The sequence below is a fragment of the Rhinatrema bivittatum genome, chromosome 3 (assembly GCF_901001135.1).
Source record: "Rhinatrema bivittatum chromosome 3, aRhiBiv1.1, whole genome shotgun sequence".
NCBI classification, from domain to species: Eukaryota; Metazoa; Chordata; class Amphibia; order Gymnophiona; family Rhinatrematidae; genus Rhinatrema; species Rhinatrema bivittatum.
Window position 1 is genome coordinate 594,253,858 of NC_042617.1, and position 24,116 is coordinate 594,277,973.

The window sequence follows — 24,116 nt, forward strand, 5'->3', positions numbered from 1 at the left end:
GCTACTGATGCAATTAATAGCAGTGGCTATTCCCTAAGTAAACTTGATTAATAGCAGTTAATGGACTTCTCCTCCAAGAACTTATCCAAACCTTTTTTGAATCCAGCTACACTAACTGCACTAACCACATCCTCTGGCAACAAATTCCAGAGCTTTATTGTGCGTTGAGTGAAAAATAATTTTCTCCGATTAGTCTTAAATGTGCTACTTGCTAACTTCATGGAGTGCCCCTTAGTCCTTCTATTATTCGAAAGTGTAAATAACCGAGTCACATCTACTCATTTAAGACCTCTCATGATCTTAAAGACCTCGATCATATCCCCCCTCAGCCGTCTCTTCTCCAAGCTGAACAGCCCTAACCTCTTCAGCCTTTCCTCATAGGGGAGTTGTTCCATCCCCCTTATCATTTTGGTAGCCCTTCTCTGTACCTTCTCCATTGCAATTATATCTTTTTTGAGATGCGGCGACCAGAATTGTACACATTATTCAAGGTGTGGTCTCACCATGGAGCGATACAGAGGCATTATGACATTTTCCGTTCTATTAACCATTCCCTTCCTAATAATTCCTAACATTCTGTTTGCTTTTTTGACTGCCGCAGCACACTGAGCCGACGATTTTATCCATTATGATGCCTAGATCTTTTTCCTGGGTGGTAGCTCCTAATATGGAACCTAACAAGGGTTACTTTTCCCTATATGCAACACCTTGCACTTGTCCACATTAAATTTCATTTGCCATTTGGATGCCCAATCTTCCAGTCTTGCAAGGTCCTCCTGTAATGTATCACAATCCGCTTGTGATTTAACTACTCTGAATAATTTTGTATCGTCCGCAAATTTAATAACCTCACTCGTCATATACCTTTCCAGATCATTTATATATATATATTGAAAAGCACCGGTCCAAGTACAGATCCCTGAGGCACTCCACTGTTTACCCTTTTCCACTGAGAAAATTGACCATTTAATCCTACTCTCTGTTTCCTGTCTTTTAACCAGTTTGTAATCCACGAAAGGACATCGCCTCTTATCCCATGACTTTTTAGTTTTCCTAGAAGCCTCTCACGAGGGACTTTGTCAAATGCCTTCTGAAAATCCGAATACACTACATCTACCGGTTCACCTTTATCCACATGTTTATTATCCCCTTCAAAAAAATGAAGCACATTTGTTAGGCAAGACTTCCCTTGGGTAAATCCATGTTGACTATGTTCCATTAAACCATGTCTTTCTATATGCTCTATGATTTTGATCTTGAGAATAGTTTCCACTATTTTTCCCTGCAGTGAAGTCAGGCTCACTGGTCTATAGTTACCCGGATCGCCCTCTTTTAAAAAGTATGAATACTAGGGTACACAGAGGGGTAGATTTTAAAAGGTGTGCATGAGCTTCCCGGTGCGCACACATGGACACTCTGATTTTATAATCTGTGCGCTGGCGTGTGCATGTTATAAAATCCCATTGCCGTGCGCATATGCACGCGGGATTTTATAATTAGTGCACGCATGTGCGGGCGGCGCACTCAGGGGGCGGGCGCATAAGGTCTGGCCACGTGCGTAAACCCTGAAAATGAAGTTATTAGGTGATACATTTAAAAGAAGAGAAAATATTTTTTTACTCAACCCATAATTAAGCTCTGGAATTCGTTGCCAGAGGATGTGGTAAAAGCTACTAGTTGGGCTGCATTTAAAAAATGTTTGGACAAGTTTCTGGAGGAAAAGTGCATTAAGCATTATTAAGGTGGAGTTGCATGGAATTTGTGCACCCCTTGGGATCCTGCAGGGTGCTTATGGCCTGGATTGGCCACTGTTGGACACAGGATGCTGGGCTTGAGGGATCTTTGGTCTGACCCAGTATGGCATGCTCTTATGTTCTTAACTATTTTACTGCCTAAGCCGGATGTTTCTCTTTCTTTTTTTTCACCGCATGACTGGCAGCAAAATTTAAAGCAGGGGAAGACAAAACAAGAGGCTGGTATTAAAGTGGCCTTCTAGTAAGAAAGGAAGCCGTGTGAGCTGCAGGTTTACTAAACGTGAATGCAAGGTGAGCGGAGGTGGGAAGAAGGGCGCGCGCTGCCCAGAAACCCGGGGAGCAGCTGGAAAAAGAGCGAGCGAGCCCGCCAAGCCCCGCCCCTCCCCTCCCCGCCCCCGGAGCGGAGAGGAGAAGGAGGAGCTGCAGCAGCAGCGGCCCCGGCCCTGCGACTGCTGAGAGGGCGCTGCCGGTGCCAGGAGGGCGGCGCGGCCTACGGGGGAGCTCTCAGCATGGCCGCCAAGGTAAGGCGCGGGGACCCCGGCGGCGGGGCAGGGGGCTCGCGCCCTCCCGGGACCGCGCGCGAGCCCGGGAGAGGAAGGGAGGAGCTGGGGAAGGTCAGGTCAGCTGCCCCTTTCTCTGCCATAACTTTCTCATTTCCTTTCCTCCGCTGCCAGACTGAACTCTAAGCAGCGATTTCAGCTAAAACGAAACAAAAAATGCCAGTGACTTGCCTGCTGGTCATAGGGCCAGAGTCTGCCGAGGGCCACGGGGTCATTTTTAGCCCTGTTCCCCTGCCCCTCCTCTCTGTTTTCTCACCACTCATCTGAACTCGGTCTGGGATAGTTTTCCTAGTCTGAGTGCAGGTAGCTTCTTTCTAGCTGGGATCTCACCTGCAGGAGGATTTCCCCCCTTGTTCTGTATCCTTTCCCCAGCTCACCTTCCAGCCTGGTTATTGCAGTGTCCTGGCCCAGGACCACACACCAGTTCTTTCCCCAGGACCTTTTAATCACAGGCCTCTAAATCCAGGCCCTAGGTGTCACCATGGCAGGTGACTCTTACTGCCCTCCTGTCCCCAAGGGGTTGTGCATGCTGCCTGCAGAGCATCTCCAGTCATCCCTGAGATATCCCGCCCCGACCCCCCTCATGATCGAGCCACCAGGCTAGCACAGTCCTGGTCTTTCTGGGAATGGCAGGGTTATACTGCACATCATGAAATACTGCAAGCAGGCTTTACTCTGACACATTTAAATACAAGTGCCTTGCAGTCAGTTAACAAACCCAAGATATTTTAAATGGTAGTGGGTTGTATTGATATGAGGCTAAAAGTGATTCTCAAGTCTCAGACCTTTCTGTATTTGTTATGTTTATCGATAGTTTGCAATAGAGTATCGGTAACATTGCACTTCCTTTTCATTTGAATCCCAGGCAGCACAGCGGATAATGCGGCATAAAAATGCTTGCATGGAAATAGCCACCGCTGCCAACTTCATTTTAAATCAGCATTTCAGCTTGAAGGAAGTTTTACATATTTGTGAAAAACTTGTGAGAGAAGGAAATCTCAGTGGCATTGTTTAAGATGACTTTTTTTTTTTCCCCTTGATTGGCTACAACCTTCAGTTAGAATTTGTGATCTCGTGCTCTGTGGTTGCATGGATTTCTGAATGCACTGGAGAAGGGAGTGCTAGATCAGACTTTCCAAACTGACTGAGAACCAAATTGGATGGTCCTTCCATACTTGCAGGGTGATGGGGTGAAGTGCTGATCTGGTTACTGACCTAGGAATAGCAAAAGCACAAGGCAGGGGCAGCAAGGCTATAGCCTGTAACGTTTTAAATTTCATATAATCACATCAGTAAAGCAGAAGGTACATAAGTTGTTTTAGTTTATTGCAGGTTGTATGGGGGCTCAGAGTTGGGTCCTGAATGGCAAGGTATAGCAGCTAAGGACGTAGATGGCTTGTAAGATCAGTAATATCTTCCTGCAGACTGTACGTAATACTGGTGAGAGAATTCTGATGTTACTGAAGCCTTCAGGCCAGAAAGGGGAATGGGCCTAAAATGTGTGCCCTTACTAACTGTGCTTTTTAAATGGCACTTGTGGCAGATCAGGAACTTTAAAAAGTCCCATGGTAAGTATGGCTTTTATATTTCATTGCATTATTAAAAAATAATAATAATAAAAAAGGGATGCAGCCTTCACAGGGTTGAGAATGAGAATTGTGTGATGGGATTAGTTTAACTATATCTGTTCTATTAGCCAGTGACACAGCTACATGAATGAAAGTTAACAAATAATATATTAGGTGATACCTTTATACATTTCTTGACTAGCTTTCAAGAGCTCTGGTCAGAATAGAATGAACAAAAATATATTTTCAAGTGGACTGACATAGCAGCCGCATTAGTTACATGGTACAGACTGAAGCATATTTATAAGAAACATCTGGATCTTCAGAGATACTTGCTCTTCCTGCCTTTTCTTGTGCAATATTAACTTATGTTTTATCTCTTGAGGTCTTTCTATAACAGTTATGCTTAGATGACATCGCTGTTAGTCTGTAACTATTAGCATTGTTACATAAGGGGCAGACCCTACTCCATGGAGCTTACAGTCTACTCGACGTACATGGACAAGACAATTTTCTAATAATCACTTAAAATCTGTCTGGTCCATTTGTGTTTCTGTACAGTTGTACGTAATACATAAATGCAAAGTTAATTATGAAAAGGTTTAAATAAACTGACAGCACAAAGAAATCTGTACAGTACACACAGGATCTGTATTCAGAAGCAATTTCGGTGTTTGGAAACTAGAACAGGTATTCCATAAGCACCGGTGCTACTACAGAGAAAATTCAACTTCTAGTGCTTTGTAATTTCACTTCCTTGACACATGGAAGGGATAACTTCTCCTGGCTGGAGCACAAGCTCCTTGTTGGACATACTGTCAGATATTCTGCGCCCTGTTTGTTTATCACTTTGAACGCCAGTGGATTTCCATGAGCAAAGGGGAAATGTGGTATCTTGTTCAGAGACCTCTCAGAATACAAGAAGCTGACGAGCTCCTAGTGTAAAGGAGGAAGCAAACTCAGAACTTGAAAATGAGATGGAGCCGAGGCAGGAATGACTTCACTTTCAGTGTCTAGTAATTTTTATAGGGATGCATGGATGACGGAGCTGAAGGTATTCTGGTGCTGGGACATGAGCACAAGACATATATATTAGGATAACTCCTTCCATAAAATGACCTACTCCTTTGATATTCCCAATATCTGAATTCTGGGTGGGAGTGTTGCGCACAAGAGGAGGAATTTGCCTACAATCCAGTAAAACAGGCGGAGTTTGACACCTAGATTTTTAATTTGCTTTAGTAATGAGTCTGGCTCCACACCTGAAAGGCTTACATTGCAGTGGCATGTGGGTTTGCACTAAACCTAAGATGAGTGTGACTGGTACGGCCTCTGGCTGCAAGCACGCACAATTTCAGTTTGCAGTGAAAGAGCTGAGATGTTTGTTAGACTGCAGATATCCGGTTATGGTAGGAAATGGTCTGTCTGCCCGTCTGTTAGGTTGGTGAGAGTGTGGGGAGCAGGGTGTGCACATGTGATGGTCCATGTGTGGAAACTGAGCACGTGCTGGGAATGTGGGAGATGTTTTTTCACCACAGCTTTGCCTTCTAGGCATCAGTGACCAGGGTGACCTCCTTGTAGACGATATAAAGTTAGGAATACCACTGATACTTGTGGCTGGGCTCGCCATTGCCTTTTTTTTTTTATTTTTAAAGAAGAGACTTAATCCTTAAAAAGTCAAGTTAAGAACATAGCCATGGTTGAAAAATGTACTTATTCTTTCTGGGGGGTTAAAATGGACACCTACAGTAAAATAAGGAACTGGTGATACGGTATCAGCACGCTCAGATGTTGCACTGTTGAGATTGTTAGAGAAATGCTCTGCCATGGCACCGTGGACTTGTATCGGTTAGAAAACTTAGCATGTACGCCCTGACCTGGCACACGATTATGGTCAAGAGATGTCTCTGTGGTACATCTGACCTTGGGGCTGATGCAATACAAAATGCGTAGAAAATGGGTGCTTGCATTGCGCACCCGCCTGTTGCGATATGATAATGAGATGCCGTGCTGAAAAGGAGGCACTAGAGAGAAATTGTGCATCCCTAGCGCGTCCTTGTGGGTCAGGAAAGTGGACGCTAGTAAATTGAGCGTCCGTTTTCCTAACCCGACTGCTGTCAAGTCTCTTTTTCACAATGCTGCTTTCTGTGCTTCCTCTTGCTTAGTATCGCGACGATATTAAGTTGAAGGAGCAACAGAAAAGCAGTATTTTGGGCTGTTCTGTTGAAGCTTGAGGTGCCTCAGCTCCTGGGCTGGCATTAATTTTTGCAGATTAAAACATGAGCGTCAGGCGCACGGTGACTTCTTTGTGTAGGAGGTATTAGCTGATAGCTCATCCACGTGGCATTTACACGTGATGAGCGCTATTGGCTATGTGCTGGTCTGGACGCGCTAATCCCATTATTACATCAGGAGTTATTCTAGCGCATCCAGCTGTGCATCCAGCTGTGCACTGGGCTGCACGCACTACATTGCATCAGTCTCGTTTGTTTAAAAAAAAAAAGAAAAGGCGGCATAGCGGAGCAGTGAAACGCCAGCTACCTCTGTTTTCTTGAGAAAAGTTTTCCTGATTGATAATTCCTTCAAAGAGGAAGGGGAAGGTGAGGGTTTTCCCTCCAGAGCCCTTACCCGGACCGAGTCAGCTCGACATCGTTCGTTTCCTGTCCCAGACAGTGAGTTTGGAGGGAGTCGTACATTGCGAGCACTGCGGCAGGAGAGCAGATTGCGTCGCTGGCAGAGACGACCCTCAGTCCGGACCTTCGCGCACCCCCGGCGCAACGCGACCCCCTCAGGGCTCCTGCTCAGTCGCACTCGGATGACGTGTCTGAAGCGCCAGAGGTTGGAGGGGGCGAACCCTGAGGCAGCGGAGGGAGAGAGGCTGGGTCGGGCGCAAGCGGGGCCAGGTACATCGAGGGAGCCTTCGGTGGAGGAGGAGGAGGAGGCTCCTGTGGCGGGAGAGAACATCGTACTCCCAGAGGCTCTGGGTGAGTGGGCGTTGGGGTCATCAAGGCCGGGTGCGGTGACACTCGAAGCTATTTGGGACCTTGTTACAAGCCCAGGGGCTTTCGTTAACCAGACTGGAGAGAAAAGTTGACTCCCTTAATTATAATGTACAGGAGAAGATTTTGGGAATTCAAGAACAGGGAACTGTTCTGACAAAATAAAATATCTGAGATTGAAAAAAAGGTTCAAACAAACGCTAAGGTCAACTCAGCAATTATAAAGGAACAATTAACATCTTCCAGACGTCTAGAATTATTAGAAAATGGACTGAGAAAATTGAATGTGAGAATGTTAAATTTCCCCCAAATTATGGGGGAAATGCCGTATACTACTTAAAAATTTTTTTTAACAGCTAGCCTGGGTTTTTCTGAGCAAAATATTCCCTCTATCAATACATGTAGGCTTCTTCTAAACAGGGCAGCTGTTAAAAATGAGAATGTGACTACTGAATTACCATCAAACTTGACTGGGTTTCTAGAAATAATTGAGGAAAGTTCTCTTGGTTACATTTATCACAACAAGATGTTATGAATGTAATGCGTAATTATTTTAGGAAATTTCCTGTGAACGTTTGTGATCAGGAAATCAGGATTACCCAGTATCGCAGGAAAGAATTCTTATCACCCAGACAAGATGTTATTTCTCTAGGCTTTGTTTTTTCATTGCGGTATCCCGGCAAATGTATTTTAAAGAGAGGGGAGGAAACATTTTGTGTTTTTTCAAGTTGAACAGCTAAGGCAGTCTCTTGAAGCCCGTAGGCCGGTAACCTCTTCTCCCAATGCTTAGAGAGAGAAGGTTTGTTTGACCGTCGGTCTATGCGAAGCCCATGCCTTTTGATTTTTGTTAGAACTCCTGTTTATGCAAAAATGTTTGCCACTTAAGGGCTATATCTTTAATGTTAAAATTTGAATATCCTTATTATAAAGTTTGTTAGTGGAGATTATAATTTTGTGGATTGTATGCGAAAGTTTGAGCTTTTTTCAAATAATGTAAAAGTGATTATAATGTGATACAATCTCATGTGGAAGGATTATCAAGTGTAAAATTAAAAATCATAAATAAACAAAAAAAAACAACCTGAATAAGGAGCGAGGGAAGCAAAACAAAGTAACTGAGGAGGGCATCTGAGCTGGACAAATGTTTCCTGCTTCCTCAGTCTGTCCTGCACAGCTACATTAAAAGCGGAAATAGTTATGCCATACTCAGCTTTTCTAAACTGTAGGCTGAACCAAACATTTTCTTTCTAACTTGTGAAGATTTTAGTGCACATGGTGAGTGCCGCTCCATAAAGGATAATTTAGGAGACTGTTAGTCCAGAAAGTATCTTATTTCCCTGTGTGTTCGGCTCTCTTATTCCTAAGCCATCTTCCTTTTTGGACTGCAGATATCTTTTCCTCTTTAAGCTATTTTAGAAATCTTTTATTCTGTGCACTCTTCAGACTCTGTTTGGTAAAATCTCTGCTGTATGCACACTCTGCGTCTGTCAGAACGACACTAGCACAGGTTTCTGACTATAAACTGTATGCACTGCATGTGCACAGCCACCTCTGGGATGTAACTGGCTTTTTTTCCTGTTACTTCATGGCCATGAAGGGAAGGGAAGATGCACCATATCTTGGACTATAAATGAATGAAATTAAAAAAAAAAAACAACTAATTTATAATCCACTTTTCCATACACTCGGCAGAGAGGGTACAGCAAACATAAATATGTAATATTTTTACTGTTTATATTAAAGCAGCAAAATATTAAAATATATTCAGGAACTAGATTAAACAACTGTTTTCTGTAGTTGTGTGTTGCGATAAGAGAACTTGTGGCTTTCATGGTTTATGAAACGGAAGTTTTGTTGCATCAACAGTTCAAAAGAAGTTGGAGTCCTTCCTATGACTTTTGTATAACATGCTGTCATTTATTGAAGAAATTGCTGGGTGTCAGGAAATTAGTTTAATTTAACTGATGGCAAATTACCGGAAGCCATAACTGCAGGCATTACCATACCACTGAAAGCGGATAAGGATATCGTTGATTGTGGTTCAGATAAACTGATATCACTCTTGATTGTGGATATAGAAGTGCTTGATAACATTTTTGCCATTGAGATCAAACAGAATTGATCGATTTTTGCCCAATTTTGGGATTTTTATGCATCTGGGAAGCCACTGACTCCATCATTATAGGAAAGATGAAAAGGCATAGAGAGCACACCTGTCTAGCTCCCCTTAAAATCTTAAATTCTGTGAAGCAATGTACACAAATTGTGCCCCAATCATATTTTTAGAAATACTACAATGTTTTTCAAGGATGTTGGCGATGAAGGGAAGATTGGAGATGGGCTGGTAATTTGATGGATCAGCTTTGTCGAGCTGTGGTTTTTTTTGAGGATTGGTTCGATGCTGGCGCACTTGAGGGAGTCAGGGAACGTGCCTTGTTCTAGTGATATATTAACTATGTTCACAATGGGTCTAGCTATGATGATTGGGATTTGCTTTAGAAGTTTTATAGGGATGGGGTCGATGGGGTGTGCAGCTGGGTTTAGTTTGTGAATTATGGATTCTACCTCGGTTGAGGCAACTGTTTCAAATTGGGTACAGGATGGTGTGGTGAGGTGGCTGATTGGTATGTGGGTTTGCGGCAATTATTTTAGTAATTTTGGCTTTGAAGTAGTTGGCGAGTTCTTCGCAAGTTCTGGTGGAGTCTTCTTGGTGAGGTGTGTTGGGGTGGGTTGTATCAGGTCAGAGATGTATGCGAATAAGGTCTTGAATCTTTTTGGCATAGTAATCTCTTTTGGCTTTTTCGATGTCTGATCTATAGATGTATAGTATGGTTCTATATCTGTCTTTTAGTTGAGGGGATGGATCTTTTCTCTATTTTCTTTCGGATTGTCTTAGGAGGTGCTTGATGTTTTTTAGTTCAGGTGTGTACAAGGGTGTGTTGTATTTATTCGTGGTCTTGATTACTTTTTTGAGAGTTTGGCATTTGATCTTTGCTACCTCTAAGTTGATGGCTGTCCAAGAGTTTGTCACGGTGTTTGCGTCTTTCATGTCAAGGTCTTTCAGTTAGTTGGTAGGATTTCGGTGAGTTCATTGATTGGGCATGGTTGTTTGAATTCGATGAGTTTGTTGATTCGGTTTGCTTCTGTTGGCGGGTGATTTATATGTAGGTTGGTGTGGATGAGTTTATGGTCTGACCAGGGGATGGTGGTGGCTGTTGGGGGGTGGGGGAGGTCTATGTGCTTGTTGGTGAATATTAGGTCTAGAGTGTGTCCTGATTTATGACTGGGGGTGTTGATTATTTGGTTGAATCCGATGGCTGTCATAGTTTCTAGGAAGAGTTCGCCAGTTGGTGAGAGGTGGGGATTTGTCCATGTGTAGGTTGAAGTCACCTAGAACGATCTCAGGTATGGCCATGTCGATGTTGGTGGCAATGGTTTCAATTAGGGCGGATATGTTGTGTTGTAGGGTTCCTGATGGGGCATATAGGAGGATGATTTGTAGTGATTTTGACTTGAAAAGGCTGATTTCTATGGGGGGGTGGAAGGTCGATGGGATGGACTGTGATGTTGAATTTCTTTAGTCATGAGGAGTAAGCTGCCACCTTTCTTTTTTTGGTCTTGGTATGGAGTAAATATTGTATGTTGCTTTGGGTAGTTGTCTGTTTTTGAGCCATGATTCCATTATGCAGAGTATGTCGGGGTGTGAATCAATTAGAAGGTCATGTATTAATGGTATCTTTTTTGTGATGGACTGTGCATTGAGTAGGAGTAGTGATATTACAGTGAGGGTTGTGATTAGCTTGTTTGGGTGTGTGTGGGTAGTGATAAATTTTCGTGTTCTGGAGGTGCATATAGGTTTTGTGTTATTGGGGACATCGTGTTGGTTTAAAGTTAGGGGTGTGTGTTTTGGGTGCATGTTGGTGTAGGGGTGTGAGGGGAGGAATAGAGTAGGGAGGTTGTGTGGGTAGAGTGTGTGGTGTGGGGAAGGTATCGGGTAAGGGGGTTGTGTGGGGGTTGAATGCTGGAGGTTGCTGAAGTAGGGAGGTTTGAGTGAGGGTTAATGAGGCGTGGGTGGGGGGGGTTGATGTGAGCTAGGATGGTGATGGGGGGGGCTGGGAATTTTCAGGTTTTGCATGGGGAGGCAAGGGGCTTTGGGTGGGCAGCAAGGGGGCAGGGTCCTTGGTCACGCTCCTTGGGGTGAATCGTTTTTAGGGGTTGGGGGTCGAGGTCCTGGCGAGGACTGAGGTTGGTTCTTACCCCGATGGGTTTGCGCCGGTCGCACAAGTTTCGTGTGTAGAATCCGCTTGTCTGGGCATAGTTCGGAGGGGGGGTTGCGAGTTAGTTCTGGCGCTGGTGGATTTGGCTGTTGGTTTGTTCAGGTTTCTGTGGGGGTTTCTGGTCGGCTGTGCGTCGGTGGGTGGGTCGATGGACAGGTCTGGAAGGACTCTGACGAGGTAGGAGGTCAAGAGGCAAAGGGGCACACTAAGGGGCAGGCCTCTCAGTCTCGCTCCTTAACACGCGACGCCAGGCACGTGGCGTCTGAGGTAGATGAATTTAAAGGTCCCTACCCAGCGCTTGCGGTGACATCGTCATAGTCGTCGGGGCGGGCTTGCGATGCTCCGGGGGGGTGGGCCTTGCACAGAGGGTCGGAAGGCGGCGGCCTACTCTCGGGGCCTCAGTCCGGCCTCCACAGACCTCGATGGGTCACCGCCGGCTATGGTGGAGGCGCGAGGGGATCCGGCCACAGAAGGAGTGACGGCGCCAGCATCAAACCAATCCTCAAACCACAACTCGACAAAGCTGATCCATCAAATTACCGGCCCATCTCCAATCTTCCCTTCATCGCCAAGATCCTTGAAAAAATTGTCAACCGTGAACTCTCAGCACACCTGGAAAATAACATCCTTTCCCCATCCCAACATGGCTTCAGAAAACACTTCAACACCGAAACACTCCTCCTTTCCCTCACAGACCACATTCTCAGAGACCTGGACCACGGCCAATCCTAGCTCCTCATTCTACTTGACATCTCCACCGCCTTTGATACCGTCAACCATGAAACCTTATTAAACAGACTAAGCGACATCGGCCTAGGCAACACCACACTCAACTGGTTCAAATCCTACCTAACAAACTGTTCATACAAAGTCAGACTTAACTCTGCAGAATCCAATCAAATCCCCCTTACGCACGGTGTACCTCAAGGTTTATCCCTCTCCTCCACCCTCTTCAACATCTACATCCTCCCCCCCCTATGCACACTTCTAACGGGACTAAACCTAACCTTCTTCCTATATGCAGATGACGTTCAGATTCTACTACCTATTAAAGAAACCATCACAAACACACTAAAAACCTGGGACAACCACCTTTGGAAGATAACACAACTACTATCTCGAATGTCCCTCAACCATAACAAAATCGAAATACTTCACATTAACAACAAGACAATATCACCTCTTTAAGACAACCTCTCAGTACCTACAACAGAATATCCTCCTCAGCCAGAGATCTTGGTGTACTCGTTGACAATGAACTCAACATGAAGAAACATATACGCTCAATAATAAAGGATGGATTCTTCAAACTGCAAATACTCAAGAGTCAAACCACTTCTCTACGCCCAAGACTACAGAACAGTACTCCAAGCATTCCTATTCTCCAAACTCGACTATTGCAATGCCCTACTCTTGGGCCTTCCATCCAACTCTCTCAGACCACTTCAATTACTCCAAAATGCTGCCGCAAGATCACTCTCAAACACCAAAAAATCTGAACACATCTCACCAATCCTCAAAAACCTGCACTGGCTACCCATCCCACAAAGAATTCAATACAAAGTTCTAACACTCATACACAAAGCACTATATACTGAAAAATTTGACTGGCTGACCCCTGCCCTTCATTTTCAATCATCCCAGAGAACACTCTGATCCACCAACACTGGACTCATTCCTACTCCATCACCAAGAATGGCCCACCTGACCTCAAGAAGGAAACGAGCCCTAATAGTGGCAGGCCCAACCCTATGGAACAGCGTACCACCCCAACTCAGGCTCAACCTCATAACCTAATCTTTCAAAAAGAACCTAAAAACATGGCTCTTCCAAAAAGCATACCCAACGACCACCCAACACATGAACACGAGCGCTCCCCCACACACCTCCCACCCTCCTCCCTCAACACCCACATCAAATCCGCATATTTACATACTGTGATCAACCCCAAAAAACCTAAGCTTTCTCACTACACTGGATGTAAACCTTCAATGATATTCTCTTCCCCTAAAATGTTTCATTATGACTCCCTACAGACCTTCTACTACCCTTACCACAAAGTCTCAACACAAAATGCTGTAAAGTCTCACAACAAAATGTTACAAAGTTCAATGTAAAATGTTAAAAATGTTTAATCTTAAACGACACAATGTTCCATTGTAAAACAAGAAGTCTATGCTAAGACTCCTCTGTTTACACTGTAAACCAGTCTGATATGTCCGATGAACATCGGTATAGAAAAATAAATAAATAAATTTACCAATGTCCATCCTGCTTTACTGAATATCTTTTTGGCACCGAGAGAACATAACTGGTATACTATTAATTTTGGCTGTACGGATGACGTTTAGCATTTCTCTAATATACTCTTGCCTTCCCATTTCTGTTTGTGGATGATATCTTGTCAGTATATCTAAACCTCAGTGCTGGATTTACAAATGGAGGAATTTGGTAATGCCTCATGCTTCAAAGTGAGCTATAATAAAAAGCTCTTAATTTGACTTTGGAAGAGGTAGAAGTTTAAAGGATTCATGTGAACTTTCAATTTAAATTGGCATCACTGAGTATTAAGTACTTGAGAATATAAATGACAAAAAACCTGAATAGTTTTCCAAAACTAATAAGAAAGTTTTAAAAAGGTTTAGGGTGCTAGACTAGAGATATTATTTCCTGGATAGGAAGAATAATTATGTGCAAAATGTTAATGCCAAAGCTAAGCTATTTTTTCAGGCTCTTCCAGTATTGGTTCTGAGAGGTATCATTAAAAATCTGCAAAAATTAAATTATTTGAAACAGTAGAGTTTCCAGAATTTCCATAATTTATTTATGGAGAAATTAAAACTGGGATTGGTAGTCCTGAACATTCTTGCTATGCGTGTCTAAGAATGATCAGTAACCGGTATTTCCTCTTCATCATTACAGGGAATTTTATCCCTCCTACCAGCAGATGGAGGCAAAGTGCAAGATTTCTTCTCTGATGCCCCTCCCTATATAGGCTGGTACAGCAGGGAAGGAGACGTTAATTCTCTGCCTCCAGCGGATGGTAGGTGTAGTTGTTCCAGGAGGAAATAAGGCACTTCCCTAAGGTCGATTCCTGGGAGAAAACCAGGGGGGACCTCCTCATGACGACAATCCTCATAGAGCTGAGCTTCCTTCCCTGGGGCATTCAGGCTTGTGACACGTCATTTCCCACTAAAGTACTACTACTAAAAAAAAAAAAAAAAAAAAAAAGGCAGCAAGGAGGGCGGGCAGTGGAAGCCTTGTGCACGGTGGTCGTGTAGAGGTATATTTTATATTATGTCTATACACAATCTGGTGAAGAAAACTTATTTACTAAATGTTGCAAATATATGGATAATAAATCAGCAAAGTAATATCAACATTGAATACAGTATCACAGTAAGCTGTACATAAATCAATACAAGTAAATAGGAGACAGAACATTAATCAAAGAATAATAAAGGACGAACACCCCTCTTACATGCCCTCCTCATAGAAGCCAGTATTCTTAGGAAATCCGGAGGAGACTCTGAAGAAAGAGCCAGCTCCTATCTGCTCTCTGTTTCTCCGCAGCTCATCTAACTAAAATAAGCAAAGGCCATGTCTTATATATATACCCCTCTCTGCAAGCAAAGGCCACGTCTTATATATATACCCCTCTCTGCAAGCAAAGGCCACGTCTTATATATATACCCCTCTCTGCAAGCAATGGCCACGTCTTATATATATACCCCTCTCTGCAAGCAATGGCCACGTCTTATATATATACCCCTCTCTGCAAGCAATGGCCACGTCTTATATATATACCCCTCTCTGCAAGCAATGTCCATGTCTTATATATATACCCCTCTCTGCAAGCAAAGGCCATGTCTTATATATATACCCCTCTCTGCAAGCAATGGCCATGTCTTATATATATACCCCTCTCTGCAAGCAATGGCCATGTCTTATATATATACCCCTCTCTGCAAGCAATGGCCATGTCTTATATATACCCCTCTCTGCAAGTTAGGTGCTTCAGCTTGCACTTTTACCCAAGAAGGTATTTCAGTATCAGTCCTTTGATCTCCCATTTGGTAAAGGACATCAGTTGTTTAACTTATTATTATTAGCTCATTGGTGTGGGTACTAGTGTTTTATAATTTGATCTTCCCAGGTGATAAATACCAAATGTTGCTTGGGAACATCCCTACTCTTTATCAGTACATTGGTGCCAGGAAGTCTCAGGAATGAGGGAAGAAATGGTAATAGTGTCGTGCCTTTGTTCTATCCCTGCACTCAAACATGCAATATATTGATTCATACTTATCAATTTGTGTGTTCTGATCCATAGCTGGCTATTCGCGTTACAAAGTCTTCCGGAGATTTAACTAGTTTGCCTAAAATTCTCCTTACACGCTGGCCCAAATCGGCCCCGGAGCACTGAGGAGTAAAGTAATAGAGCAGGGCAGGAAATATTTAAAATGTGGAGCATGACACTTGTGTGATGGGGCTGAGAAAGGTGCCATGGTGGAAGAGGGAGGAGCGGAGAGCCCATCGATTCAGTACAGCTCAGCAGTGGGTGTTTCCGACCATATATGAGCAGAGTTACACTATGAAGGGATGCTCCTGGCACTCGGCATCAGGTGAGGGAGTGAAAATCCGCTGAGGCCTACAAATGGCAAGCTCACCCCAGGAAGATGGAATTTGTGTTCATTATACCAAATGAAGGGCAGGCCAGCATAGGAAGCCACTACCTGTAAAGGCCTCCCGTAGGTAAGGGACCCTGAGAGAGAGAGAATAAAATTGACACCAGAGGTGAAAAACACCCAGGGAGAGAGAGAGAAGGGGATCCCTTCCAGAAGGACTGTCGGGATGAGGAAGAGGAGTAGTAGGAAAAGCTTGAATCTCATCCAGATGACCCTGTACTAAGACTGTTCAGGGCAGAGGAGCTAGGAGCCCTTATTGACAAGGTCTCAAGTCCTAAGGCTGAGAGGAACAAGACCCAGAGGGGAACTGATTCTCACAGGGATAAAATAGCCAGTGAGAGTTTTCCCCATTCATTCAGCCATTCAGGATATGATAGCAGCTGAATGGGATGTGCCAGAGTCAAGGCTAAGAAGCAGAAAGACAATGGGAAAACTGAGATGGAAGGAGCTGCAAAAGTAGAAAGGGTTTTGCAATTACTGAGAGTGGTTGCAGCAGTAACAAGAAAGACAACTATCCTAGTGGAAAGGGGGGCAGCCTTGAAGGACTCCCAAGACAGGAAAGTTGAGACACTGTTAAAGAAAGCCTTTGAGCAATCTAGCCTGGCATTACCGGCTGCAATTTGCAGGGGATATGTATCAAGGCTGCTAATCCAATGGACAAAACAGGCCTCCGCTAATGGGAGGAGGAGAAAATTCCCAAGCCATTAGTGCAGAGGTGGCACAGATAGAATTGGCAGCAGCATCTGTGGCAAATGCACTATATGATCTGATAAAGGTCTTGGCCAAACAGGCAGCCATGGAGGTCGGAGGTCATGTCTAGACATCTGTTTTGGCTAAGAAACTGAGTGGCAGACGCAGCTTCCAAGGCCAACTTGGGGAAATTCCATTTCAAGAAAGATTGTTTGAAGAGGGATTAGAGAAATTGCTGAAAGTCTTAGGGGAATCCAAAGCACAAAGGCTGCCTGAAAATAGAGGCAGCAGACCTGTCTGAGGTTGTACTCTGGACAATGGCCCAGGGAGAATCGTCAATACAAATTGACCAGAACACAGAGTGGAAGGAATGTCAGGTCACTGGGGCACGTACAGCCCTCTTGGGGGACCAGGAGTGACCCGAGGGAGATGGGAAGTAGGATCCTGAATTCCATAAGGGACCCCAAAAAATAAATATCATCTCCATCCCTAGACTAAACAAAAGAGGAGGTGGTATATTGAGACCATCAAAGAGAGAATTTAAACTAAAAATTCAACAAATTAATTCACCACCCAAATTTGAAATTGCTTTTCTAAAATCTCAATTTTTACAGATGTTTAATTTAATTTATGCACCTCCAAGCTTATTAGAATTTAATGTCTCACCTTTAATTGAATTTTTTGACAGTAACCTAAACATGGATATTCCAACTATCATATTTGGAGACTTTAACTTACATGTTGATAGAGACCCATTATCTCACAACTGTGAGGCCTTCTTAAATTCTATGTCTGCACTAGGCTTTAAACAAATAGTGAATCAAGCAACTCACATCGCAGGGCACACATTAGATTTGATATTTATCAATTCATATATCCATAGCCCTGTCAAGCCCATGGTCCGATCATAAGCTAATAACTGGAGAGATTAATGTACAATACCCAACACTAGTAACCCCATCTACAAAGACTAAAATAGAATACAGGAAACCCTGTCAGACAGACACCCTTACCGAACATCTCACTAGTGCACTGAATGATTTGGATTTATCAAATAGTAGTAATGCAATTAATTCTTGGATCTCTCTCTAACAAAAAAAAGTAGCTGATAATTGCTGCCCACTTACAAAAAAGAAATTTCTATTACAAAAAACATTCCCCATGGTAGACTACTGAGTTGAGATCAATAAAAATAACCTTGAGAAAAGCTGAGCGACTATGGAGAGCTTCTCCTACCACAGACTCATTATCAAACTATAGGTCAATCTTACGCAAATACAACAAAGCCACCAATAAAGCAAAAAAAGAATTTTTTTTCTTGCAAAATAAATAATTTTCAATATCACCCCAGAGCGCTGTTTACCTATGTAAAAGAGCTGACCAATCCCATTGAAATGCCCACATCAGATGATTCTATTAATTGTAATATAATTGCCCAATATTTCAAAGGTAAGACTTTAAACATTCTAAAAAACATCTCCCCGCATGATTCAAATCAAATTGTACTGCTAAGCAACCCTAAAGTTCATTTAACTTCCTTTGAAACAATTTCATCTGTTGAAAGTGAAAGTATTATAAAAAATATGAATCCAGCTGCTCACCCGATTGACCACATACCAATAAAACTATTAAAAACAGTCACCAACACAGTCTCCAAACCGGTTGCAGATATAATTAATTTATCTATTACTGAAGCAATGGTTCCAGAAATATTAAAAACAGCAATTGTTAAACCAATCATTAAAAATCCTTAATCCAGTTCCCATGATTTATCAAATTTAAGACCAATTTCTAATTTACCTTGTATTTCTAAGATTTTAGAGAAGGTAATTAACAAGCAACTATCAGATTACCTTGAAACACACAGTACCCTATACCCCGCACAACATGGATTCGGAAAATATTTCAGCACTGAAACACTGTTAGCATCATTACAAGATATTATCCTTCCAGGAACCGACAACAGCCAAACTTATTTTCTGATTATGCTAGATATATCATCAGTGTTTGATACAGTCAACCATAAAATTCTCTTAGATTAAACAAAATGGTATAAAAGACTCTGCACTTAAATGGTTTGACTCTTACCTAATGAACAGATCTTTTAAAGTTAAATTTGATGATAAAGAATCTCAACCTATTGATCTTCAACATGGTGTTCCTCGGGGTTCTTCTCTGTCCGCGATCCTTTTAAATATCTATATGCTTCCTTTATGTAGAATTTTATCTGGTTTCAGTCTCTCACACTTTATATACGCAGACGATGTACAGATTTTAATTCTGATCGAAAAATCAATTGACCTAACTCTAAAACTTTGGGATATCTATCAAGCTGCCATTAATAAAGTATTAAACCAAATGAACCTCTCTCTGAATACCAAAAGGACTGAAATTTTATATATCTGCCCTAAATTAAGCCAGGCAAAGTAACTTGAAATTCAGGTAGCTGCTAAAACCCTAACCCATTTCCCTGGAGCTCCGAGATCTAGGGATTTTCCTAGACTGTGAATTAACACTGAAAGCATGCGTTAAAAGAATCATTAATGATGGGTATTTTAAATTAAATGTTCTTAAAAGATTAAAACCTCTTTTATTTCCTAAAGATTTCAGAACGGTTCTACAAGCTCTTGTTTTGCCGAAACCGGATTACTGTAACTCAATGTTTTTGGGCCTACCAGCGAATGTTATAAGACCTTTACAATTATTGCAGAACTCAGCAGCTAGACTTATAACTGGAACTAGAAGATCTGATCATATTACCCCAATATTAAAAGACCTCCGTTGGTTGCACAGCATAAAGTGCTATCATTAATTCATAAAACCCTTGACAATGAAAAGATAGAATGGTTAACATCAACATTACGTTTCCATATCCCTTCAAGAATTACTAGATCAACAGCTACAGGGATATTGACCATACCCTCTCCTAAAATTACTCATCTAAATAATGTAAGGGAAAGGGCTATTTCCATAGCAAGTCCCCAACTGTGGAACTCTTTACGACAGGAACGAAGGTTGGAATGTGACATTAAAATATTTAAAAAGGGTATTAAAACATGGCTATTCAAACAAGCCTTTCATGAGTGTTAACCATATGATTATATACCCTAAAAACATATTCAGAATCTGTTTTATCTCTGCACTTACTATCCTATATCTTTACTGCTTACATTTTTATGAATTATTTTATTTTACTATTTTACTATTTTTTTGTTTTTAATTTATTATGAAACTTTGTAATTTCTTCTTCTCATTTAATTTTGGAAATGCAATTATTTTAAAATGAATATTTAACTAATGTAAATTGGTGTGATATGTTCTCATGATACATCGGTATATAAAAATTAATAATAAAGTGCATGGGTCTGCTCAGAGCTCCCTCCTGGTAGGGAGGAAATTACAGGGATTTTAGCAAGAGTGGGCCAAGATTATGGGATATCAGTGGATCTCAACATTATATAAAAAAGGATATTCCCAGAGGTGTTTCTACAGTTGTCATGCAGTACAAGCAAAAGAAAGGTGGTGCAGGAGACAATAAGACAGGCTGCTAGAGCTGCATTGGAAGAAAAAGGAATCTCTCAATTTTGTAGTCCCAAAGAAAGTGGGAACCTTTTGACCAGTGATAGATTTGAAGAGTATAAAGACCACACTTTCATATGGAGTCTCTAGGGACAGTGAAGGCAGTGAACTCTCTGGATCTGGTGGAAACCTATCTTCATATTCCAATCAGGAGGGAGTTTCAGCATTTTCTATGCTTTGTGGTGCTAGGAAAGTATTTTCAATTCCAGACCTTACATTTTGGACTGGAGATGTGCCAAGGACTTTCATGAAGATGAAAGAGGCATTCTTGCGCAAAGAAGGAATCTGAGTACACCGATACCTAGACTGGTTGATAAGAGCAGACTTCCTTCAGGAGGGTTATCAAGTAACTCAGAGTGATACAAATATTGGGAAGACTAGAGTGGATTGTGACCAGAGCCAAGAGCCACCTGTATCCCACCCAGTCATTGGTCATCCTGGGAGCACGATTTGATACACGCAAGGGAAGTAACTCTGACAGAGGAAAGAATCAGCAAACTGCAAGGGCAAGTAAGAGCTAAGAAGCATCACAGCCCCCAAAGCGTGGAAGTACCTGCAGGTACTGGAATCCATGGCAGCAGCAGCAATCAAGACAGCGCCCTGGGCAAGAGCCCACATGAGGCTGTTACAGGGGTCCCTTCTAGCCAAGTGGTGCCCACAAAGTCGAGATTTTGAAAAGAAGCTCCCAGTGGGCATGAAAACAAGGAAGAGCCTAGAATGGGGGTTAGAGAAGTCCAATCTGTCCAGGGGCTCAAGTCTGGAACCTCCACAATTGATCACAGTAACCACAATTGCCAGCAGATTAGGATGGGGGGCAGATGATACAAGGCACCTGGTCAGATAGAGAGAAATTATACCCAATGAACAGACTAGCTAACCCTGAGGTGCTTGCGACAGAAGGTAGAAAGGAAATCTGTCAAGATACTGTCACTGTGCCGTAATGGTTGCCTATTTGAACAGACGAGGAGCAAGGAGCCCACAGGTGGCAAAACAAGCGGCCGGGCTGATAGGGGAGAGAGAAACACCTCCAGGAGGTCACAGCTACCCATATAGCAGGGGAAGGACAATATACAAATGGACTTCTTCAGCCAGTTTTGATTGGACCCAGGTGAATGAGAATTGGCGGAAGAAACATACAAGCAAATAATGGACACATGGGAGTCATCCCCAGTGGGACCTAATGGTGACAGGAAAGAACACCAAAGCCATAAGATTCTTCATCCAGAAGAAAGGGGAACCATGGGGAAAGACGCACTAGCCCAGAGTTGGCCAAGGGACACTTTGCTGTACGTTTTCCCTCCATGATCAATGATAGGGAGAATAGCGAGGATAGCAGACCATTAGGGGCAGGTGATCCTAGTAGCACCAGACTGGCTAAGGAGGCCATGGTACATGGACCTGGTCAAGACTAAAGGGAGAAGCATTCGGATTTGGTGGGGAGCAGGGTCTCCTGAAAACAAGGGCCAGCTATCATGGAGAATCAATCTCTATTCTCATGGCATGACTATTGAAAGCCCAGGTAATTGAGACCCTGATAAAAGCAAAAAAGTCTACTTCACTGACTTAGAATAGAATCTGAGAATCTTTGTGAATTGCTGCAAGAAAAGGAAGGTATTACCATGGAGAGCGGAGGTAGCTACGATTCTGCAATCTCATTGCAAATTCACTGAGAGTTCACTATTGCTTCTACAGGGGGGCAGGTACATGGATCCTCTAGAAGAGCCCAGCCTGTTGTATTCCATTTCCTGAAGGGAGAAAGCATCTATGCCATCCACGAAAACTACTAGTTTCACCATGGGACCTGAGCTTGGTCCTAAGTGCCTTAACAAGAGCTCCGTTTGAACTGCTCAAATCGTTGGTAAAGGGAGTCTTCTTAGTAGTGATTTGCCCTGCAAAGAGAATCTCAGAGCTATAAGCGCCATCATGTAGGGATCCATATCTAGTTTTCTCAAAAGCAAAAGTAACTATTAGACCTGTTACATCATTTTTAATAAAAATAGTCTTGGTGTTTCATCTCAACCAAGTAATCTTATTGCTTGGTTTCAGGAACACAGATTGTATAGGAGAAGAGAGAGCTTTGGTTACTGGATGTCTGCAAAACACTTGAGATATTTGAAGGAGACAAATAAGTTTAGAAGGACAGGCTATTTATTCTGTTTGCAGGGAAGCAAAAAGGAGAAGCAGCCTCAAAAGCATCCATTGCAAGATGGATTCCGGAGGCGATCTCAACAGCATATTTGATAAGAGGGAAAGGTATGCACGGGGTTTGAGAGCACATACTACAAGAGCCCAGGCAGCAACTTGTGCAGAATATGGCGCAGTAGCGCCTGTTGATATTGGTAGAGCAGCCACATGGGCCTCTACACACTTTCACAAAGCATTATAGATTATTAAATCTCCAAGAAAGAAGGGAAACTGAGTTTGCCATGGGAGTCCTGAAAACAGCTTTGACTATCTGCCGCCCAGGATAAGAACAGCTAGGGTACATCTCACTGTAATGGCTCATCTAGCAAGATGAAGAGGAAGGTACAATTGGTTCTTATCTGCTAATTTTCTTTCCTTAAGACCTGACAGACCAGTCCAGAACCTGCCCCCATGATTAGGGAGGGGGGCAAATGTTTGGGGGTGTTTTTTGTTGTTTTTTTTATTGTCATAAGTGAAGCCTGAAGGAGCCAGGCAATATTTTTTTTTGCCAAGGAGGATAAACAGAAATAACGAGTATACCAAGAGGTACCTTAAGTTGGTTAGGACTAACTTTGTTTATTCTTTATTCTCACTATAAAAAAAAAGTGTGTGCATATCAGGGGGAAAATGCAGTGCAGGTTAAAAAGGGCACAAGCTATGCTCAACCCAGGGAGGTCCTTGCGGGGATGGGCTAATGAACTAATTCATTTGTTTATTTTTTTGATTGAATTTACACAAAAAATAAGAGAAAAAGGTTTGGATTTAACAGGGAAATAAAATAATCTTGATTGAGGTCAAGGACCAGCTTGGGCAAAAGACTAGTAACTCATTCCCTGCTGTACCAGCCTACATAGAGAGGATGTCTGAGAAGGGATCTTGTACTATGTCTCCATACAGAGGTAAAACTTACTATGTTGACTGGTCTGTCAGGACTTAAGGAAAGAAAATTAGCAGGTAAGAACTAATTGTACATTGAGTGGAATCTAAAACTTGGGTACATCTTGAACAATCATGTAGCGCTCAGGGAGTTGGGAGATGTTATAGGGCTGCCCTGGCAATAATAGTAATACCCTGTGATTGTAATGCTAAAAATTTGCTATCTGCTTTTCTAGATTATTTAATGAAAAGTTCACTATGAATGCCAGCAATAGATATAACATTATTTTATTTATTTATTTATCGCGTTTTATATACCGTCGTTCGGTTTCGCCATCACAACGGTTTACTAAGTTTCAATGTTTAACAGAGTTTCAAAGATTCATGTGATTGTCAACATAAAAATAGTAGGCTTTATAACCATAGATCGTATTTCAAACTATGCGGGTGTTAAGGCCTTTACTTTGCTAGTTTCTTATTTGGGTTTTGTCAGTTTTTTTCAAGAGACCTGAGTTTTACACTTTTTCCGGACTTAGAAAAGAAAATTAGTTTGATAACTTTTAAACACATCATAAATATTTCATTTTATCAATAAATAACTGACATACTGGGTCAGACCAAAGGTCCATCAAACCCAATATCCTGTTTTCAGCAGCAACAAGCTAGGTCACAAGTACCTGGCAGAATACCAAACAGTACATAGATTCCATGTTGCTTTCTCCCAGAAGTAAGCAGTGGTCTACCTGGTTAATAACGCTTAATGGACTTCTCCTCCAGGAACTTGTCCAAACCTTTTTATAAACCCACTTCCTGGCAATGAATTCCAGAGCTTAATTGGTATTGAGTGGAGAAGAATTTTCTCCAATTTTTTTTTTTTTAATTTGTAATCATTTTTATTGGTTTTCATAAGTAAATGCACAACTTTCTATAAAACTGAAGTA

General features: G+C 42.4%; 1 protein-coding gene across 4 annotated transcripts in view; it reads left to right on the plus strand.

Moving 5' to 3' along the window:
• Positions 1–2,023: 2,023 nt before the first annotated feature.
• The window catches only part of SNX9 (sorting nexin 9), a 264,145-nt gene continuing 242,052 nt past the window's right edge, over positions 2,024–24,116 (plus strand). For 3 of the 4 annotated variants that reach the window (XM_029596722.1, XM_029596725.1, XM_029596724.1), the window contains exon 1: positions 2,024–2,275. In XM_029596722.1, the coding sequence (XP_029452582.1) occupies positions 2,039–2,275 (237 nt within the window). In that variant the 5' untranslated portion in view covers positions 2,024–2,038. Of the gene's footprint in view, positions 2,276–3,863; positions 3,883–24,116 lie in introns of those variants that run through there. The other variant, XM_029596726.1, reaches the window with a different exon arrangement.